General features: G+C 39.0%; 1 protein-coding gene and 2 pseudogenes across 1 annotated transcript in view; 2 read left to right on the top strand and 1 right to left on the bottom strand.

The window, feature by feature from the left end:
• Positions 1-19824, bottom strand: part of KDM4C (lysine demethylase 4C) — a 439327-nt gene that overhangs the window by 361572 nt on the left and 57931 nt on the right. The window contains exon 5 of the mRNA XM_090274104.1: positions 6598-6791. Within this exon, the coding sequence (XP_090130230.1) occupies positions 6598-6791 (194 nt within the window). The remainder of the gene's footprint in view (positions 1-6597; positions 6792-19824) is intronic.
• Positions 11556-12349, top strand: LOC150013019 (small ribosomal subunit protein eS1 pseudogene; annotated as a pseudogene).
• On the top strand, positions 17968-18474 carry LOC150013020 (ADP-ribosylation factor 1 pseudogene; annotated as a pseudogene).

Consider the following 19824-nt stretch of genomic DNA (forward strand, 5'->3'; position numbering starts at 1 on the left):
AAAACGGTTAAGGCTCTAAGTCTTAGAGTCCACAGTTTTCTAAATGAGGCAGAAAAACACCTACCTGAAACATCTATTGTCTGGATTATCTGAGATGACTTTTAAAGTCATTAGTACAATTCCTGGCACACAAAGAAGGATGTCACTAAATTAAATGGAGTAACCACAGACAGACAACTTATGACACCACCCTAAGTCAAGCCCTACCCCTTGAAACATATGTGGGGCCAGAGAAGTGACATAAATCTATTTGCAAGCTTTTTTCCTGTGGAAGTGAAATAACAACAAAAGCCACTTCTTATACACTTAAGTCAAAAAAATGTTTTTCCAAAACAAATACAATATATATCTTCCACAAAGTGCAACCTAAAGAGCAAGATTAAACAGTCTGAAAAGGAAGGCAAGAAATGGGAGGCGTGTGGAGGCAATAAGCCATGGGAATTTGCAAGGCTAACAGCATTAATGCTGTTACTGCATGGCAAATATGCATTAACTTGCTTTTTCCCTGACAGTTATGGATTTGATTCAGCAATTTCTCTTCATTTGAAGGGGTTTCTCTGGTTCTTGTAGGTGGTGGTAGTGGCTTCCAATGAAAGAGTAGCAACAAGGCAATATGAGGCATCCTGCAGGAATTTACAAGTCCCTGATATGCTTAGTAGGGGTAGTAAAACTATTTAATTAACGTAAGTTTACATAGTTCTTCTATAAGAACCCACAGTTACTCATCAGTTCATGAAAAGACATTACATCTCAGCACTTCAGGGAAAAGAGTGAGATTTACTTTCAAAATCATGAACACTAGAACCTGCTGATGCTTTCTTTCGGAACTCTGCTGAGCAAGGGTCTCCAGAACTCTCTGTTTGAACTGCAGCCATGTGAACGTGACTGTGTTTAACTCCAAGTTAGGCTCTAAGTAAAATTTGACCAACAAAAATTTTTCCTACCAGTTATCACTTTACTCTCTTCTTCCTACAAATACAGGTACCACCTGAGCATAAAATCAATACCATACTTTTGGGGAATATTTCTAATTTCTTAATCCTTTTTAAGATATTTCCTAAAAATATACATATAACTATGCCCACAAATAGTAAGAACAACTTATGGAGTTAATTTTATTAAAGTATTAGTTAAAGTCTTTTCTTTATATTTAGAGAGCAAAATTCTCTAGGGAGAATAATTAAAACCAGAAACAAATCACTATTACTTCAAAAATTCTTTTTTCTACACAAACCATCAAAAGGTTACAGCTTTTAGCATTACCCAGTTAGTCTCACATTTGCAATGAGAATTTATCAATGAGACTAAACTTACTAAATAGATTATGTTAAAAGTAGGGGTTAGTAGAATGGGTTACCAATTCAATGTTTCATTAAATATTAACAAGCTGTCTAATCCCTAGGTATTTAAAGAAAAAAAACTCAGTAAGGAACTCCTTCAGTAAGAGTGTTAAATTTAAAAAAAAGTTATTGTGTACTTACTATGTGTCAGGCACTGGAGATGTGCTAGTGAACAAGACTATTAGGGTCTCCCTCACCAGGGGCTCACATTTTGATGGAAAAGACATACAGTATTCCCTCTCTATATCGCAGTTCACTTATCGAGGCCTCACTGTATCGCAGGATTTTTAAAAATATTATATTTAATTATTTATCATGGATTTTTCGCTATATCGCGGGATTTTGCAGTACTGTACATATGTTGTTAAAGTTATGTAGGTTTAAGAGTATAGAATATGTTTAAGAACTTAAGTAGTGTTTATAAAAGTGTAGAAAAGGTTAAGGGAATGGGAAAGGTTAATAAGGGACTGGAAACGGTTTATAAGTGTTTAAGTTTATAAAGCCTTAAAACATATATAAATACTAAAATAAACGTAAGGTTCCTACTTCGCCAATTTTCACCTATCACAGGGGGATCTAGAACGTAATACCCACAATAAGTGAGGGAACACTGTATACTACACGTGCTTAGATCTGACACCATATACCTTGTTTTTTTTCTTTAAGACTTGAATTCTAAAATGAAACAATAAGCAAATATTTATTTATAAATAACTTCTCCTCTATCCACAGAAAAGAACAAGATGGGGTAGACCTGAGATGGGAGGGAGTGAAGAGAGCACAGGAAAGATAATGGAACAGGCTAACACAGACACCCAGTGGAGCACCTGATATCCTAGATTGAGCCATGCTTCTAGCTTATCTCAACTACACACGATGTCAAATAACCTTTTTGCTTAAGTTGGGTTTCTATCATTTAGAACCAAGAATTCTTATTAATATCTATAAGGTCTTATCTATGACCTCATATATGACCTTCTATATGACATGCAATATATATTTAAGTAAATGTATGAAATATGTTAACATCTATTGAGTACTTAAAAATATATCAAGAGTTAGAGTATGTGCTATGTACATAGTATTTTATTTAATCCACACAAATATCTTACATGGTGGGTCCCAGAACCATGTGAGTGTTTAACAAGAGGAATTTGGGATTATATAATAATCGCTCAAGGTCATATATTCAATAAAAAGTAATGCCAGATCTCAAAACACAAGACTCTAGTGCAAAAGCTGGTGCTCTTAAATGGTACAAAACACTAAGCAATGATCTAATGAAAAAGCATCAAACTAAGTTTATATCTTTTCTGAATCATCTAACATCACTTAAAAATACCAGTTTGTTAAACAAAATTTAACCACATCCACAATGCTGCAGTTCATTCTTAATTTTTCTAAAAACATTCAGAAGAACTTTCTTTCTTGATTTCAGACCTTTTCAGAGCTTAAGACGTGTCCTCTTAAACCTCACCTCTCTCATCTCTACAGAGTAACCCAGGAAGTCTCTTATTCACTGTTTTTGGACGTGGACTCAGAAAGGATTCAAGACATTATCTAATCTATTACCACCAGCAGCAGACCACTATCACAGATGATGCTTGGAAGGGAGAATTATATTTTATTTATCCTTGAAACTTCCACTCTATTATATGCCAAGTTTAGACTTTAAGTAATTACTCTGACCAAAAACTGATTTATTTTCATAAGGTTATTAAAAGAATATTTGGATAATACTTTAAAGTTTACAAAGCACTCTCACACAGAGTATATCCCTGGACCCTCTTAGCAATCCAATAAGTATATAGTGAATAAATCATGCCTCCATTTGTCAGTTAAAGAAACTTATGATGAAAGGAATAAAGTGTTTTGCCCTAAGTCATTCAGCCGGTAAGTGACAGACTGGGATTTTAAAACAGGTCTTCTTGCTCCAAAGTCAATATTAATTCCAAGAAAATAAATACCACTGACTGCCAAAACAGTTTTCTATCTGCTTACTTTAAACCTTCTTTTCCCCTTAAACCTTTATGCCAGAAATGTTTAAATAAATCATCAGCCCACCTAAAGTCTCTTCAGTAGAACTCTGTATTCGTGAACATTTACTTGGCAAAATCTGTCACACACAGTGCCCAGAAAAATGTGTCTCGGGGCTCCCACCTGGAGCTGTGCATGTCTGCAGCTACTCAGCAATCTCAGGAAACTTGGTGCTCTTCTTAGTGACATTTTAGACAAAAATCTTTATGTTATATATATTTCCTTCTCTGTCCTTAAACATATTGATCCAAAATAATTTAACATTCTTCTGATTTAAAACAAGAATTATTTACAGAGCATCAGTCCTATAGCCAGGCCCTAGGTTAGTTAGTGTTGATGATTCAAAGGCAAACAGACACAGACCCCAAACTTCAAGGCAGGTCCAAGAAAAGGAAAGGGGGGGCGGGGAGGTGTCACCACTTGAAAGGCTCAAAAACATGTCTATGGTAGGGGCAGCACATGGTCCAGAAAGCCTTCAGGCAAAAATCTAAGGGATACAGGGACAGAGAAGAGCAGTGTAGACATGGAAGTAGGGAGGGATCCTTGGCATCAGTCATTGCAATAAATACAGCAAAAACTTGGTGCCTGAGGGCAGAACTGAAGAAGAGGAGAAGTAGAAGTTCAATACCAGCCTGTAAGGCCAGAGAGAAGGAGGAAGACACACAGCCAGGACAGAGATGTCAAGCTCAGGACAGGGCACCCCTGGGGAAGAGAAAAAGCAACTGTTCTGAATGCAACTCAACAAGCAGAAGACACCAGGAAAGGAAACCAGTGCATGCACATGTCTTACATCACCTTGTCATTCCTCTGGTTGGAGATCATACTGTAGGTGAGGAAATTGGAATCCACAGAAATACAGTTCTTTGCCCAAAGTCAAATGTTAGTAGTAGAATAAGGACTTGAGCCCTGATTACTGATCCCTCATGTCTAAGCTCTGCCATACACACTCCCTGCCTCCCAATATTTACATGAATTTGTATTGCTTTTACCGACTTTCAAAGCTCACTTCAAATAATTATGATGATTACTAAAATGAATTTTAATGATGATAGAGTTTACCTCAAAATTATTTATGCTGAGCTAATATAATCTTTCATAAATCTACTGGGAAATATTCTTAGTCATTTGTATCCCTAGTTTCCTAAAGGAGTTATCTTAGAAAATGGAATGTAGATTAGCTGTCATACTCACTGCTGTGTTTTATTACTTCATCATTATAAATGATGGTGAAAGTTAAAGATAATAGTGTTATTACAAATTTACCCTCAATGCATATCATGGAGTCTATATGATTACTAACCAATAGAGTAATTAAATACTGAAAAATATACATGCTGGGAGAAAGAAATACTTTGGAAACTGGCATAATTATTCTCACAAACAGTGGCGTTCCTTCCCAAAGACACAAGATTCTAAAATCAGTCTTATTCCTGGTCAGAATATCTTCCCCTAAGTGATCTTTAGGAGACAACATATTCTGGTTCCCAAGACAAGGGGAAAAAATCATCTTTCTTCATAAGAAAGCAGAGACCTCATCTAAACTCCTCTAATACTAAAAACTCAAATTAATTAATATTTAACAAAACTCCAGGAAAGTTTTGCTACTAACTTTTCAGATGTCTTAAGGGAAATACAGTATTTAGTTGCCTATATATTAAGATTTCACCAATATATTGAATTTATCCACTTCATTTAATTTTATCCACACTCAAAGTGGGTGTCAGAAAGAGCATGGAGATCACTATACAGCTGAGAAAACTGCCCAGGAGCCTATGCACTACTTTCTAGTATTTCTCAAAGTCTCTGAAAGCCAAGTCCCGAAAGTACTAAAGGATGACATTCCAACAGCTGTATGGAATGTGGTTAAAAGAAATATGACAAATAGAGATCGACAGGGCCTAGAGTGGGTGCTTACAACTGGCCCTCAGTAAGCACATGTGTAATGAATAATCCCAGCACACTGTTTATCACAAAGCCTCTCTAGGTCCTAGAACACGTACTTAAAATATTTAAATTTTATTTATTCCATTAAGAAAGAAGAATGCTATGAACTTATCATTAAATGTGCTTACCTTTAAAATAAGTTAAACAGCTTCTCACCAAGTTTTTTTACATGAAAACTCCACAGCAAACTAAGAACTGCCTGGATATCTCTTACATGTCCTAAGAATTTTGCCCTTCCACCTAAAACTTTCCTTCTATAACTAGATATCATTTTCAATCATCAGGAAGTTCTGCTATATTTTAATTTTTTTTTGGAGAAAGCTTACAATTTCTCACTTCACCAAATGATAAAATCTCAATGGCAAGACATGACTAAAACTTATACAGTGTATCTCAACTCCTGATTAGCAGAACTTGAGAGAGGCATTCTTTTCCAATTGGAGCCAAGAAAGCTGCTGGGCTGGCACAAGCACCTGAAGAACATCCTAAATGTTCATCAGAAACATCATATTTCCTGGGTTGTCCAGTTGATGCTTCATATGCTTCTGCCTGTGTGTTATCCTACCTGTACATGTATTATAGAAAATAGACTGATGTTATAGAAAGTAGATTCACCTAAGACCAAAATCCATGAAAACAAATTTAAAATATAAAATTGGCTAAACACAAAGGATACCAAGGTGACTGACAGACTAATAATTACAAATGTGTAGTGAATGTACTATATGATGCATTTTACAAAGCAGTAAATCTTAAAACCATTGCTCAGAAAAATGAGGACAGGGGCTCACAAACAGAGAAAACTGCAAGATCACATATCAACATTAACTTGCTCTTTGACCCACGTCTATCATCCTTTCCCTCTAGCCAACACACGGTATAAGGAACTTGTCATTTATTTAGAGGAGGCTGAACCAGAAGATCATTAAGATAATTTGATACTCTTCACCTAGGAAGTCACCCTTCCCACATACCTTCCAACAAATGCTCAGGTAAGTAAAAATGACTAACAAATTCTTCAAGACTAAAATATCAGTCAATCTAGCACCCTTATACTGGTCTGTAGGCAACTTAGATAGACAAGTCACCACTAGTTTTATGATTTTGAACAAAACCCTGGGCATAGTAGAAGACAATTCATTATTAGTCAAAAATTTTCTTATAGCTCATATAAATCTGATTCCAGCAAAGGAAAAACATCCTCTTCAATAGGTTGATACTGCCTTGCCCAAACTTCAAAACTCCAAAACAAATAAATATTAAACATATAACTTGCCAAGACTTGGGCTCTCCAAAATGGAGATAATTAATGCTGTAGAGGTCCATATCCTCGGTGTGCCATGCGAAAGTGGTTTTCCACATGCCAAAATAGAGGTAAGGGGTATTTACACCCTCAATAGAAATACCGCACTCTTCCTCAACCACATCCAAGACTGTATTTAGGCGAGCTATGTTCCATTCATCCACATCCTGGAACCAGGAAAGAGAGAAAAAAAAATCAAACATTAACATACTAGTTAAGATAACATTTACTAATCAAACCAACATTTGCCAAAATTACTACACTGTATATTTTAAATCACGTATAAATGAAAAATAAAGCAATTATTATTCAAGAAACACACATACGAAGAGGTCTGTCTAAAAAGAGTCCAATCATTGATAATATAACAAGAACGATTTGTGCGGCATCTATGTAACGTGGAAGTCAAGTAGATGGGACTGGAATGTGTATATATGAACAATGACAACTTCACTGGACTAATCAGTGGGGGTGGTAGATGTCATTGAGTGAACATGTCTACTGTGTGACCAATGCCCTCAAAATGAGTAAGCAGAGCAACAAATCTGCATCAAATTTGTGATAAGCTTTCTTCTCTGCAGAAATTATGTGGATGAGTCAGAAGGCCGCATCTATGGGCAACTGGTGACTGGCAGGTTCATCATGACAATATACCCACTCATGCGTCATGTCTCGGGCAGAGGTCTTTGCAAAACATCAAATCACTCAGGTAACTCAGACCCACTACAGCCCAGATTTGGCGCCCCGTGACTTCTGGTTTTTCCCAAAACTAATATCTTCTTTGAAAGGGAAGAGATTTCAGACCATTGATGTCGGGGCAGCTGATGGCCATTCTAACAAAGGATTTTGCAGTGTTTTGAACAGTGGAAGAGATGCTGAGAGAACTGTGTGAGGTCCCAAGGTGCCTACTTTGAAGGGACTGAGGCGTCACTGTCATATGTACAATGTTTCTCGTATCTTGTGTCTTCTTAAATAAATGTTTCTATTTTTCATATTAAATGTCTAGGTACTTTCTGGACAAGACCATATATATCTCCAAGGTTATTATGAGCATAATGTGGTTCTATATAAATATTAGTATAAAATTATACCAAGTGACTTCCTGATTGCCAACATAAATGTAAGTTAAGACCCCACTTGCTGTTAGCAAAAAAATCATTGCTCCAAGTATATGATCTGGTGTGTGCTTTCCATCTTTGGCACACCTTCCACATTTGAGGTTTTTTGTTTTTGTTTTTCAGTTTGTTTATTTGTACATTAGTTTAGAAATCATATTCAAAATCAGATATCATTTCAAGATGCTGCCAGCAAAATATATCTTCTTTTAGCCCTCTTTCATCCCCATCCATTTCAACTTTAGCATGTGATATACCATTGTGCTTTTACTGCTTCTTCAACTAAATATTAAACTCTATGTTGATGGGAAATTTTAAACATATAGTAACTGTTAAAAATGCTTATCCAAACTTTGGTAAAACTGCTGGAATAATGTATTTTTCTAAGAATAACCCAATACGGCTGGTGATGATAGAGAAAAAGTTAACAGTTGCTAGTATAAGAGTTAAGGTGATAAGATTCTAATTATATTACAATTTACCAATCAATTATTAATTCCCTATAATTCACCGCTGCTTAAAATGTATACAAAATATGTATTTTCCCTATGCCTTTCTCATAATCAAATGTAATATCAGAGACTGTGACTTTCCTATGCAAACATAAGGAAACTGCAATGCCTTTAAAACCATTTCAATCTACTCAAAGTGCCATTAAAGAGGGGCATTAAATTAATATATGAATACCAATAAGGCCCTCTACAATAACTACGCCAATGGCCTCACAGAGAGCCACATCTAATATTTCCCTTATACACTAAAAACTTAAAGGGTTGTTTTGCTTTCATTCTGGTCTACAGATAATTCTCTAATCAGTGTAGTGATCTTACTTCCTCAAGCTTTTTGGTTAGAAAAATTGTTAGTGAAGCAGTAAATGAAGCTCTCTCTCAAGTAACGTAATTGAAAGTGCCAGTGGAAATAACTTAATCCCCAAATTCTCCTAATTTGTCACTCCATCTTAAAACCCTGATGCTGGAAATCAAGACTTCTGATTTGAGGTATGTTTACATGCCTCTCAGTCCAGGTGTTTAATGATCCCAGCAGCGAGCTGGACTCGCTGGTGCGACAGTCTCTGACTGCTCAGGCCTCAGGATCTTAAAGACATCCTGACTTAAAAAGAATCTTGCTGAATACTCCATCTTCCCTGATGCTGATAAGGAAATCAAACAAAACTAAGTACAAAGGTGTTTAACCTTAATTGCTTTCTGAACAGTGCATCCCTTCCTTAGCCTTAAAAGAGTAAGTGATTGGATTTCTGTTTTCCTGTTTTTCTATGAATGCTATATAGACTTGTTTATCAGGAAGCATTCTCTTCAGTTGACCTTTTAAGCTTCCTCTGTTGTAAGTTTCAAGTACATAGTAAACAATCCTGGAATGTGCCTGTGAGCTCATTCCTGGACCCTCCCTGTTAATTAGCATATCTGCAAAATCCAATAAAAAGAAGGTGCTTGCACTACTCAGGGCTGATGGTCTGAGTGACCCACAGTCCTCTGAGTGTACTGGCCATTCATCCTGCTCGCTGGAATTATCTCAGCGTCCCTGACCATATTCAACACAAAACTCACAGTGGGAAATTTGTTATTTGGAAAGTGGTCAAAGTAAGTATCCTTTTAGAGAAGGTCCTAGGTTCCACTTATAAGACTTTATAAAAGTTCAATCAAATTATATAAAATATTTTATCTCACTCTATTTATAGTGATGTAATCTCTTAACCCTAGCCCAATCAGACATCAGTCCAATCATTCTAATAATAAAGTCCTATTTAAAAGTCATTACTGAGACAATGAATCTGAAGTAATAAGTGAGAGCCATATTATAGGAATCATTTTTAAACTGAATGAACTTACAAATTTAGGAACAAAGTATTCCTCTGAAACTCTTACATTTAGAGAAGTCTTAACTTATCACTGACTGACATTTTTCAAAAAAATAAAACTACTGAGGCTGATTCCTTTGACATCCCTAGACCTGTGGCTTTAAGGAGGTGAGGGTAGAGAAGTAAGGGTACTGGTAGAAGACCCAGATTATAACCCCAGCTCTGCCACTGACTAGGGGGAAAATCACTGTGATTTTCTGAGCTTCCAGTCATTCTTCATGAAAACATGAGGGCTACCACCCTCCCAAAGATTCCTGAAATCCTGAACATGCTAAAGGACATATAAGATTATTTCTTAGAACAGAAGGAATAAATATCTCCACTATTCTCTAGTAAATCTTACTGGAAAACCTCCAAAACATGTGATAAGAGATAATAAAGGTCTATGACATTTACTACTGAAGTTCTCCCCATTAATAGGCAAATAACATGTTTTTGTAAGGCCAACTGATGGGCAAGGCCAAGGTTGACATGATGCTGAAACTTTAATTTTTTTGCTAAAAAAAGAAATCAGGACATACACTTGAACTTCTGGTTAAGATGGTGATATAGGTAAACATGGCTTGCCTCCTCATACAACCAAGCAAAAATTACAACTAAACTACAAAAAAACTATCACCCAAAATCATCAGAAAATCAAACTGTATGAACAACCAAGGAATTAAAGAAGCCACATTCATTCAGATGAGTAGGAGGGGTGGAGACGTGGAAACCTGGAGACGTGGAAACCTGGAGACATAGAGACACAGAGACACAGAGACACAGAACTGCTGGTTCCACACCCATGTGTGGTGGATAAAAATCAGGAGGAATATCTTGGGAGCAAGGTAGCCCCACACCAGACACCCACAGTCCAGGGTTCCCATGTTAGGAAGATAAGCCCCCATAACTTCTGGCTGTAAGAACAAGTGAGGGTAGGGGCAGCAGGAAAAACTGCAGGATTCAATGTGGAACATTGAAAAATTAATCCCTGCCTTTTGTCACCTAGTAGTTATGGATTGAATGATGCTTTTTAACCCTTTTTGCCAAATCTGTTGCCCCCAGAACACAACAAGGATGCCAGCCTGCTAAACCAAGCACGCCGTTCTCCGGAGACAGCCAACTGACCTGGAGTCTGCACAATCCTTCCCCATGTGGGAAGGCCACCCTCCCCTCCACACCCCCACTATTATTAGGGATTTCTGGACCCAAGGGTAGGTAGGACGACGACCATGTCCAGCTTGAAGCAGCTAGAGGAGCTTGAGACCTTCGCCCATTGTCCTTTACAAGATTACAAAGGGTCTTAATATCTGAGAGGGAGGGATAGTTATTTTTTACGAACCATGGGTATGGACTTGGGGGGGGATGCTGGGGGAGGGAGATACTGGGTGGAGGGGAGTAAAGGGGAAAAAATTGGAACTACTGTAACAACATAGTCAATAAAATATACTTTAAAAAACTGAAAAAAAAAAAAGAAAAACTGCAGGATTCTCAGTAATCTACTCTTAAAGGATCCACAATGGACTTAGGACTTACGCAGACTCACACCCTCTGGGCTCCAGCACCAGGGTAGCAGTTTGAAGGGCACCAATGGCACAGAGGGAGAAACTATAGTGTCTGGCATCAGGGCAAGTGCCAGGGGACAGCTTTCTCCCAGACAAAACCCCAGAGGCCAGGCAGCAGTCATTGTACCTTTTCTGAGCCCTCCCCCACAAAGACTTACAGAGCAGCGAAACCATATCTGAAACTCCATCAACCTAGTTCACACTGGTTACCTCACCCCGGCAATTACCTAAAACTCTGCCCTATCTAACTTAACCAGTGCACTTTTCTACAATAGGCCACGCTACTGAGACAGGGAGTCAAAGGTATTCTACCTAATACATAGAAACAAACACAGGGAGGCAGCCAAAATGGAGACAAAGAAATATGGCCCACCTTTTGGCTCTCTGTGCAGCACCATGGCAGTGGGCAAGAATAAGCACCTTACAAAAGACGGCAAAAAGGGAGCAAAGAAGAAAGTGGTTGATCCATTTTCTAAGAAAGATTGGTGTGATGTGAAAGCACCAGCTATGTTCAATATAAGAAGTATTGGAAAAACACTAGTCACGAGAACTCAAGGAACCAAAATTGCCTCTGATGGCTGAAGGGTCGTGTTTTTGAAGTGAGCCTCACTGATCTGCAGAACGATGAAGTTGCATTTAGAAAATTCAAGCTAATTACTGAGGATGTTCAGGGAAAAAACTGCCTGACTAATTTCCATGGCATGGATCTTACCCGTGACAAAATGTGCTCCATAGTCAAAAAGTGGCAGACTATGATTGAAGCTCATGTTGATGTCAAGACTACCGACGGGTATTTGCTTCGTCTCGTCTGTGTTGGTTTTACTAAAAAGCACAACAATCAGATTCGGAAGACCTCTTATGCTCAGCATCAACAGGTCCACCAAATCCGGAAGAAGATGGAAATCATGACCCGAGAAGTGCAGACAAATGACTTGAAAGAAGTGGTCAATAAATTGATTCCAGATAGCATTGGGAAAGACATAGAAAAGGCTTGCCAATCTATTTATCCGCTTCATGATGTCTTTGTTAGAAAAGTCAAAATGCTGAAGAAGTCCAAGTTTGAACTGGGAAAACTCATGGAGCTTCATGGTGAAGGCAGCAGTTCTGAAAATACTGGGGATGAGACAGGTGCTAAAGTTGAGCAAGCAGATGGATATGAGCCCCCAGTTCAAGAATCTGTTTAAAATACAGACATTTAAGGGTGACAAATAAAAAGGCCTATTTGTGATACTCAAAAAAAAAAAAAAATCTATGGCCCAAATTAAAGAACAGAACAAAACTCCAGAAAAATAACTAAACAGAATTGAAGATAAGCAAACTATCAGATGCAGAATTTAAAACACTGGTTATTAAGGAGGATACTCAAGGAACTCATTGAGTACTTGAAAAGCATGAAAAAGACCCAGGCAGAAATAAAGGTTACACTAAGTGAAGTTAATGAAAAAAAAAAAAAAAATTACAGGAAATCAACAGTGGAGTGGATGAAGCTGATAATCAAATCAATGACTTGGAACATAAGGAAGGAAAAAATCATTCAATCAGAATAGCAAGAAGAAAAAAGAATTTAAAAAAAAAAAGAAGGTAGGGTAAGGAACCTCTGGGATAACTTCAAACGTACCAACATTCAAATCATAGGAGGGCCAGAAAGAAAAGAGAAAGAGCAAGAAATTGAAAACTTATTTGAAAAAATAATGAAAGAAAACTTCCCTAATTTGGCAAAGGAAATATACATACAAGTCCAGGAAGCACAGAGTCCCAAACAAGATGGACACAAAGAGGACCACACCAAGACACATCATAATTAAAATGCCAAATGTTAAAGATAAAGAGAGAATCTTAAAAGCAGCAAGAGGAAAGCAGAGAGTTATAATACAAAGGAGTTCCCATAAAACTGTCAGCTAATTTCTCAGAAGAAACTTTGCAGACTAGATGGGACTGGCAATAAGATTCCAAGTGATGAAAAGCAAGGACCTACAACCTAGATTACTCTACCCAGTGAAGCTATCATTTAGAATGGAAGGGGAGAGGGATGTTAAGAACGGTATAGGAAATGGAGTACCAAAGAACTTATATGCATGACCCACAGACATGAACAAAGTAGGGAATTGCCAGAGGAAATGAGGGGTACTGGGTGGAGGAGGGCAAAAGGGGAAAAATTGGGACAACTGTAATAGCATAATCAATAAAATATATTTAAAATAAGAAAGGAATCATATAGGTTCAATTTAAAAAGATGATTAAAATATTAAGAATAACTGGTATAAAGACGCTGAGGACAAATCTTACTGCTTTGACTGAACTGCCTAACTGTCTCCAGGGACAGGCACTACTCAAATACTGAAGAGCACCAGGTCTCCTTCACAAATTCAAACAAAGAGTATACCTAGCCTATCACTTAGGTGGAGTGTTACACCATACTCTACCTCATTATACTACACATACATATACACCACACCTATTCAAAACAATCCTGTACAATAGGTAAGGTTATACTCAAATGAACAAATGTTGAAACTAATATTCCTCACTAGTAGCAGACGGCAAAGATAAACCTAAATCTATCTGACTCCTGGGCCTTCACTTATAAACACTATGCTTCCAGTTCTGATCATTTTAAAATACAACATATCATCCTCCTCTCTCAACAACAATTGTCAACAAAGATCCAAGAGCTAAAATTTAAGACAAACACATAACGGTGCCACATTCTCCCCACCCAGGGGTTTAACTGTTCCATACAAACACTGGCAAAGCTTCTAATAAAAACTGCTTCACTTGTAGATTGTTGATAGAACTGATTTAGTGTAAAAGTTTCCAGAGAGACCTCAGCTACAAACAAGCCCCACAATGACAAGTCAAAATCTGCCAAAGAGTTCAAAGCTTAAAGCCATCAAATATCTGCTGAAAGTCCATACAGCAGCCCAAGTTCAGAAACAAATGCCTCTTCCCAGATTCGGGCCTCTCAAATAAAGCTCTTCCACACAATGTTCAGCAGGTGTATGAGTGGTATTTGTCACTCACTTGACCTCCACAGGGCAGATATTTCCTCCTGGGTCCCCCCTACTCCCTTCACCCTAATTACCCAAGTCAACATTCTAGGCCTGCCCTGCTCTATTTGTCTATTTACCCAGTGTCTCTCTAGTTTTCTGAAATAATTCACCATTAGACCATGATTTGTGCACATATGTCTAATTTTCAAGGATCTTTTAGAACTCATCAGTCCTTATTAGCATAGCCAGAGTCAGGAGCTGTTTAAGAGAGTGAGTGCCCCAAAACGGTATCAGAGCATGAAGGAGGTATCCACAACCCTACACAGAGACCATACCAAGTTTGAGATCACAGCCCTCAAACTCTGGCTCATATTCAAGCCAATGAGAACCCTCTTCTCAGCACTGTGAGCATCCAGGACTCGCCTACAATGACTGTGCTCAGTCACTGGAAGACTGCAAGATGACACAGCAGCAACAGGCCACATTAGAAACCTCACCAATAATGAGCCATTCCCACCTAATACAGAGAAATAATGCAATATTATAGCAAACCAATTTTTTCCAAACTACTTCCAATGGAACATTAGCTCTACCAGAGATTGTGATCAGAAAACTTTGACCTCACCCTGACTGGTGTGTCTCAGTGGATTAGGCATTATTCTGCAAAGTGAAAGATTCCCAGTTTGATGCCCAGTCAGGGCACAAGCTTGGGTTGCCAGCAGGGTCCCTACTTGGGGGCATGCAAGAGGCAATCAGTGTTTCTCTCCCTCTTTTTCTCTATCCCTTTCCTTTCTCTGAAAATAAATAAATAAAATCTTAAGAAAAAAACTTTACCCTCCTTTTCTCCTCTTGGAGAGTCACGGTGCCAACAGTCATACCAAAGGTTCTGAGAGGCCCTGTTTAACTCCACATTTCCACAAACATTATTTGACAATGAAACTTTGTCAATATAATCCTGTAAAATGTATCTCATGAGTAAAACAGAAAATAATTCCAACCACAGCAGAGAGGGCATTTGAGAACCCATATTATAACTGGAATAGAACATCTATTGTCATGATACACACATGTAATTTGATTTTGTCACCTAAAAATACACAAAGATGGTATAAATTAAAAGCAAGAAGTATCAAAAGGTACTTCTAAATGAAAACAGATTAAAAAATTAAAAGTAGGAAGAGGGAAGACCTAAACAAACTTTTAACTCTACCAAATACGCTGACCAGAGACTGGGCCTTTTCTTTTTTTTTTTTAAGTACATAAATATGAGGGCACATCCATTCATTAAATACCACAAAACAGGTTCTTCTGAGCTATAAAGACAAATTAATAAACTTATAAAAATCATGGTTAACACACATACTCTGTCCTTACCCTACAAAAATCAAAATAAAGTTAATTTTTTTTCTCAAAGAATGATACAATCTTAGCAAAGTAACACACTGTATAGGAATAGAAAGTTCTCTAACCAAATACTGGCTCTGCCACTTACCAGAGCTGATGATTTCTCAATGGTCATTCATGGCAGAGCAGTGACCAGGATTCAAGTCTGCAAATTAGGCCATGACAAGAATGTGGCCACCTTGAAACATCCATGCAAAAGGGCTAGTCTTTCACTGGAACTGTATAGTTTAAGAAATATACCCTTGCTGGCAGAAGCGGAGACCCAAGGCTTCCAAACTATACATAAATCCAAACTGGCCTACCTCAAGGGACAGTTGTAAAGACAAGAAGGCAAAATACATATAAAAATATTTTGAAAACTTTTCTAACTAAGTTTTTTCTTTTTGACAGGTGGGAGGACCACAGCTTTTTTGAGTGGTATCCCCTGTGGCTCAGAGCCTACCCACCCTCAAAGAGGGTTGTTAGCAGTATGTTCCAAAAGGCACAAGGCATTTAGAACTGAGTGATAAAGCAGAAGTTACACTCAGGGGCCCAAAGGGCCAGGCAGGTAACATCAATGAGTGAAGCAGCCAGGTGTAAATCAAGACAGGCAGGGAAGACCATTTAGAGACCATCTACTATCCACTGGTTTAGCTCAGTGGATTGAGCGTCGGCCTGCGAGCTAAGTGTCGCTGGTTCGATCTTCCAGTCAGGGTACATCAGAGAAGGAAAACTCTGACTCCAAAAAACCTCCGCTGCCTTGCGGCATACCTCTTCAGGGGAAAGGCTAAGGGAGTAAACCCCGACAGAAAATCCGGAGCCGGAGTCCCTAAGGCGGTTTGACGTTGTAGTCAACACCGGCAACTCCTGCGGCGCACCTGAACCCAAGCTGTATCGACTCCGTCTTTCCCTTGGACCCTTCAGCTGCGAAGAGAGGGGGGGTCTGCTGCATGGGCAACAGCAGACCCTCCATATCACCCTGCCCAGGCTCTGTAGCTTCAGCTTCACTGGAGAGGACACTTCAGCGTCATCGCAAGATGTCGATTCAACACGGGAGGAGACAGATACTACCATGTCACTCCCGAGTCGGACTGCACAGCCATTCTCGGCGGTGCAGATAGACTCTTAAGAAGCTACACCATCGTCTCTTGAGACGGACGGCTGCCGACGACGACTATCCTGTCTAACAAAAACAAGCCATTACTTAGCTCCTGTCTGTTGCTATCACTGGAATGCTGCCAGATCTTCTGATCTTTGAAGTAAAGCTCAAAATCCAAATTTTATGTGACATTAACAAATGTTTAAAATATGTGGACTAAACAAAATACATCTGTGGCACATTTGCAAAAAGGTAGGAGGTATTAAAAAGTTCACACTTATTGCAATAATTTAACGCTTTGAGTGCCAACATTGCTGTGAGCGACGCTAACACATTTTCCTAAAAGTACCAGCATTGCTCCCAGAGACTCTTATTTCAATGGCTATAAATGTAAATAACAATGGAATAATTCATATTTTATGTTTTGTTCTCTTTTTTTGTACCTCAGGTTATATATTGATATAACTTTTTCTCATGTTGATCCAAATTTCTAATTACACATGGCACTCAGAAGGGTTAAAAGGGGAAGAAAGAGGAAGGAACAAAGCAGTGCAAGCAAAAATACCTTTTAAAATTTTCTTAAAAAATAACATTTTATTTATATCTGACATCTTTACATCTACCCAAAAAAATTAGAACTAAGTCTTAAAACTCTGTGGGTACTCAGTAGTTATTAGCACATGGATTTCAAAAGCACTGGGATAATCCCCATGATGGGAAAACAAAAACAAAACACCCTTATTATACAGATGGAAACAAGATGCTCAGTAACCTACCAGCCTTCCTTATTTTTTTTTCCTAAGATTTTATTTATTTATTTTTAGAAAGAGGGAAAGGAGAGGGAGGAAGAGAGGGAGAGAAACATCGATGTTCGAGAGAAACAAATTGATGGCCTCTCGCACACTCTCACCTGGGGACCTGGCCCGCAACCCAGACATGTGCCCTGACCAGGAACCAAACCAGCTACCTTTTAGTTCGCAGGCCAGCACTCAATCCACTGAGCCACACCAGCCCTCCTTGTTTAAAACTAAGAAAGGAGTCACTCTCTTCAGTAGCAAATGTGTTGTCAGTCTAGCAAATCACAATTCTTTGTAATCAATCCCTTCATAAATACTGGTATGGGTCCCAGTTTTACAACAGATATTATGACATGGTATTTCTAATTAGCACATTACTGTGCGGTATTTTTTAGATATTTTTGCTTAAATTAATTAAGTAATACTAATTTTTGGCCACCTCATGGGAGCGAAACCAATGCCTTCCTCGGAGCAGCAGGAGTACAGCGGATGTCGAGGGTTTCTCTGGCCAGTGTTTCTCACTCCGATCTACATACAGCATGGAGAATGTCTTCGCAAACCTCTTCAAGGGCCTTTTTGACAAAAAAGAAATGCGCACTTTCATTGTGGACCTGAACACTGCAGGGAAGACCACTACCTGGTACAAACTGAAGCTAGGGAGGATCATATCCAGTATCTCCACCATAGGTTTCAATGTGGAGACCATGGAGTATAAGAACATCGGCTTCACTGTGTGGGACATGGGTGACCAGGACAAGATCAGGCCTCTGTGGCTCCACTACTTCCAGGACACACAAGGTCCCATCTTTGTGGTTGAGAGCAATGACCAAGAGCGCGTGAATGCAACCCAAGAAGAGCTCAAGAGGATGCTGACCTGCTGGTATTCGAAAACAAGCAGGACCTCCCCAATACCATGAACAAGTTGGAAAGCCCTGTACTCTCTGAGCCACAGGAACTGGTACATTCAGGCCACCTGTGCCATCAGTGGAGACAGGCTCTTTGAGGGACTGGACTGACTGTCCAATCAGCTCCAGAACCAGAAGTGAGCTGCACTCCTCCCGCCCCCCTCACTCCCTCCTTCACCCTCGCTTTCCTCTCACGTGGCAGATATGCCCCTGTGGTTGTGAGTGCCAGACCAAGCTGTCTCCATGGTGGATCCCAGTGTCCTCCACCATGCTGTACATGTGCAAACACAGCCTGCAGCTGGTTTTTATTTAATGTAAATAGTTCTTGTTTCCAATGCGGCACTTTCTGGTACTCCTATGCAATATTACTCAGCTTTATTTTTATTATAAAAAGAGAATCAACCTGCTGTTTAGTACTGAGAAGGGATTTTAGACACCCAGGGCCTCTAGAAGTCACTATGAAATAAACCCAACGCTCCTTCTCTGGGCTTTAGATCTATATTGAGATCCATTTTGGTAGTTGGTTTTAAACCTAGACTCAGTGCATTGTTTTAAATAGTTACAAATAGCCCTAACTGGTGTGGCTCAGTTGGTTAGGCATCAACCCATAAAGCAAAAGATCACTAGTTCAATTCCTGGCCAGGGCGCATGCCTGGTTTGTGGGTTCCTCCCTGGTCAGGCGTGTATGAGAGGCAACCAATAGATGTTTCTCTCTCATATAGATGTTTCTTTCCCTCTCTTTCTTCCTCCCTTCCCTCCTCTCTAAAAATAAATAAATAAAATTTTAAAATAGTTACAAATACGAGAGAAGGGAAAAATGTGCCTATTGTAGGTTCTGTAGTAACGGCTGGAGTCCAGGCTACCCGTGGTCTGTCTCCCATCTAGAGCATGCAGTGTGCAGAACCAGCCACAATACATTCTGCATGATCACTTACGGTCCCTGATTGGCTGTTCCACTGGGTCATCTGCATCCCATAGCATTTATGCTTGTACCTGTGCTTATACCATTGCCCAGGGGATGGGCTGGGTGCTGTGACCACCACTCATAGACCCCTTGGAGGGACTACAGCCTTCCCTTGGGTCAGCATAGGTGCTTCGGTGGGACCACTCTGACCAGAGCAGAAGCTACCCATGGTCACCATGCATGCTCACTCACCCCAGGTTATCTGGGTCTCACCAGTAGGAACACAGACAGGTGGCCAGTCATCCTAGAGCCTAGCTCCTAAGAGCCCCCATCAACATGTGCTTTTACTCCCTCAGCCTGCAAGGGTCAGATTTGACATCAAAAACAACCACCTCTATTTTCTTCTTTTGTGTTTTGATAAACACTGAAGAAGCTGGAGCTGTTACTCTTTATCGTGGAGAAGACCTCAGAACTGGTTTATCTGGTGTCATGAAACCTCTTAACTGCTTTCAAAACATGATTAGTAATCAACTGTTTTGTATATTTGTTTTCAGTTTTCATTTCAACAAACAAGTACTGTAATTATA

This window comes from Furipterus horrens, unplaced genomic scaffold (assembly GCF_987537825.1).
Source record: "Furipterus horrens unplaced genomic scaffold, mFurHor1.1.pri manual_scaffold_4, whole genome shotgun sequence".
NCBI classification, from domain to species: Eukaryota; Metazoa; Chordata; class Mammalia; order Chiroptera; family Furipteridae; genus Furipterus; species Furipterus horrens.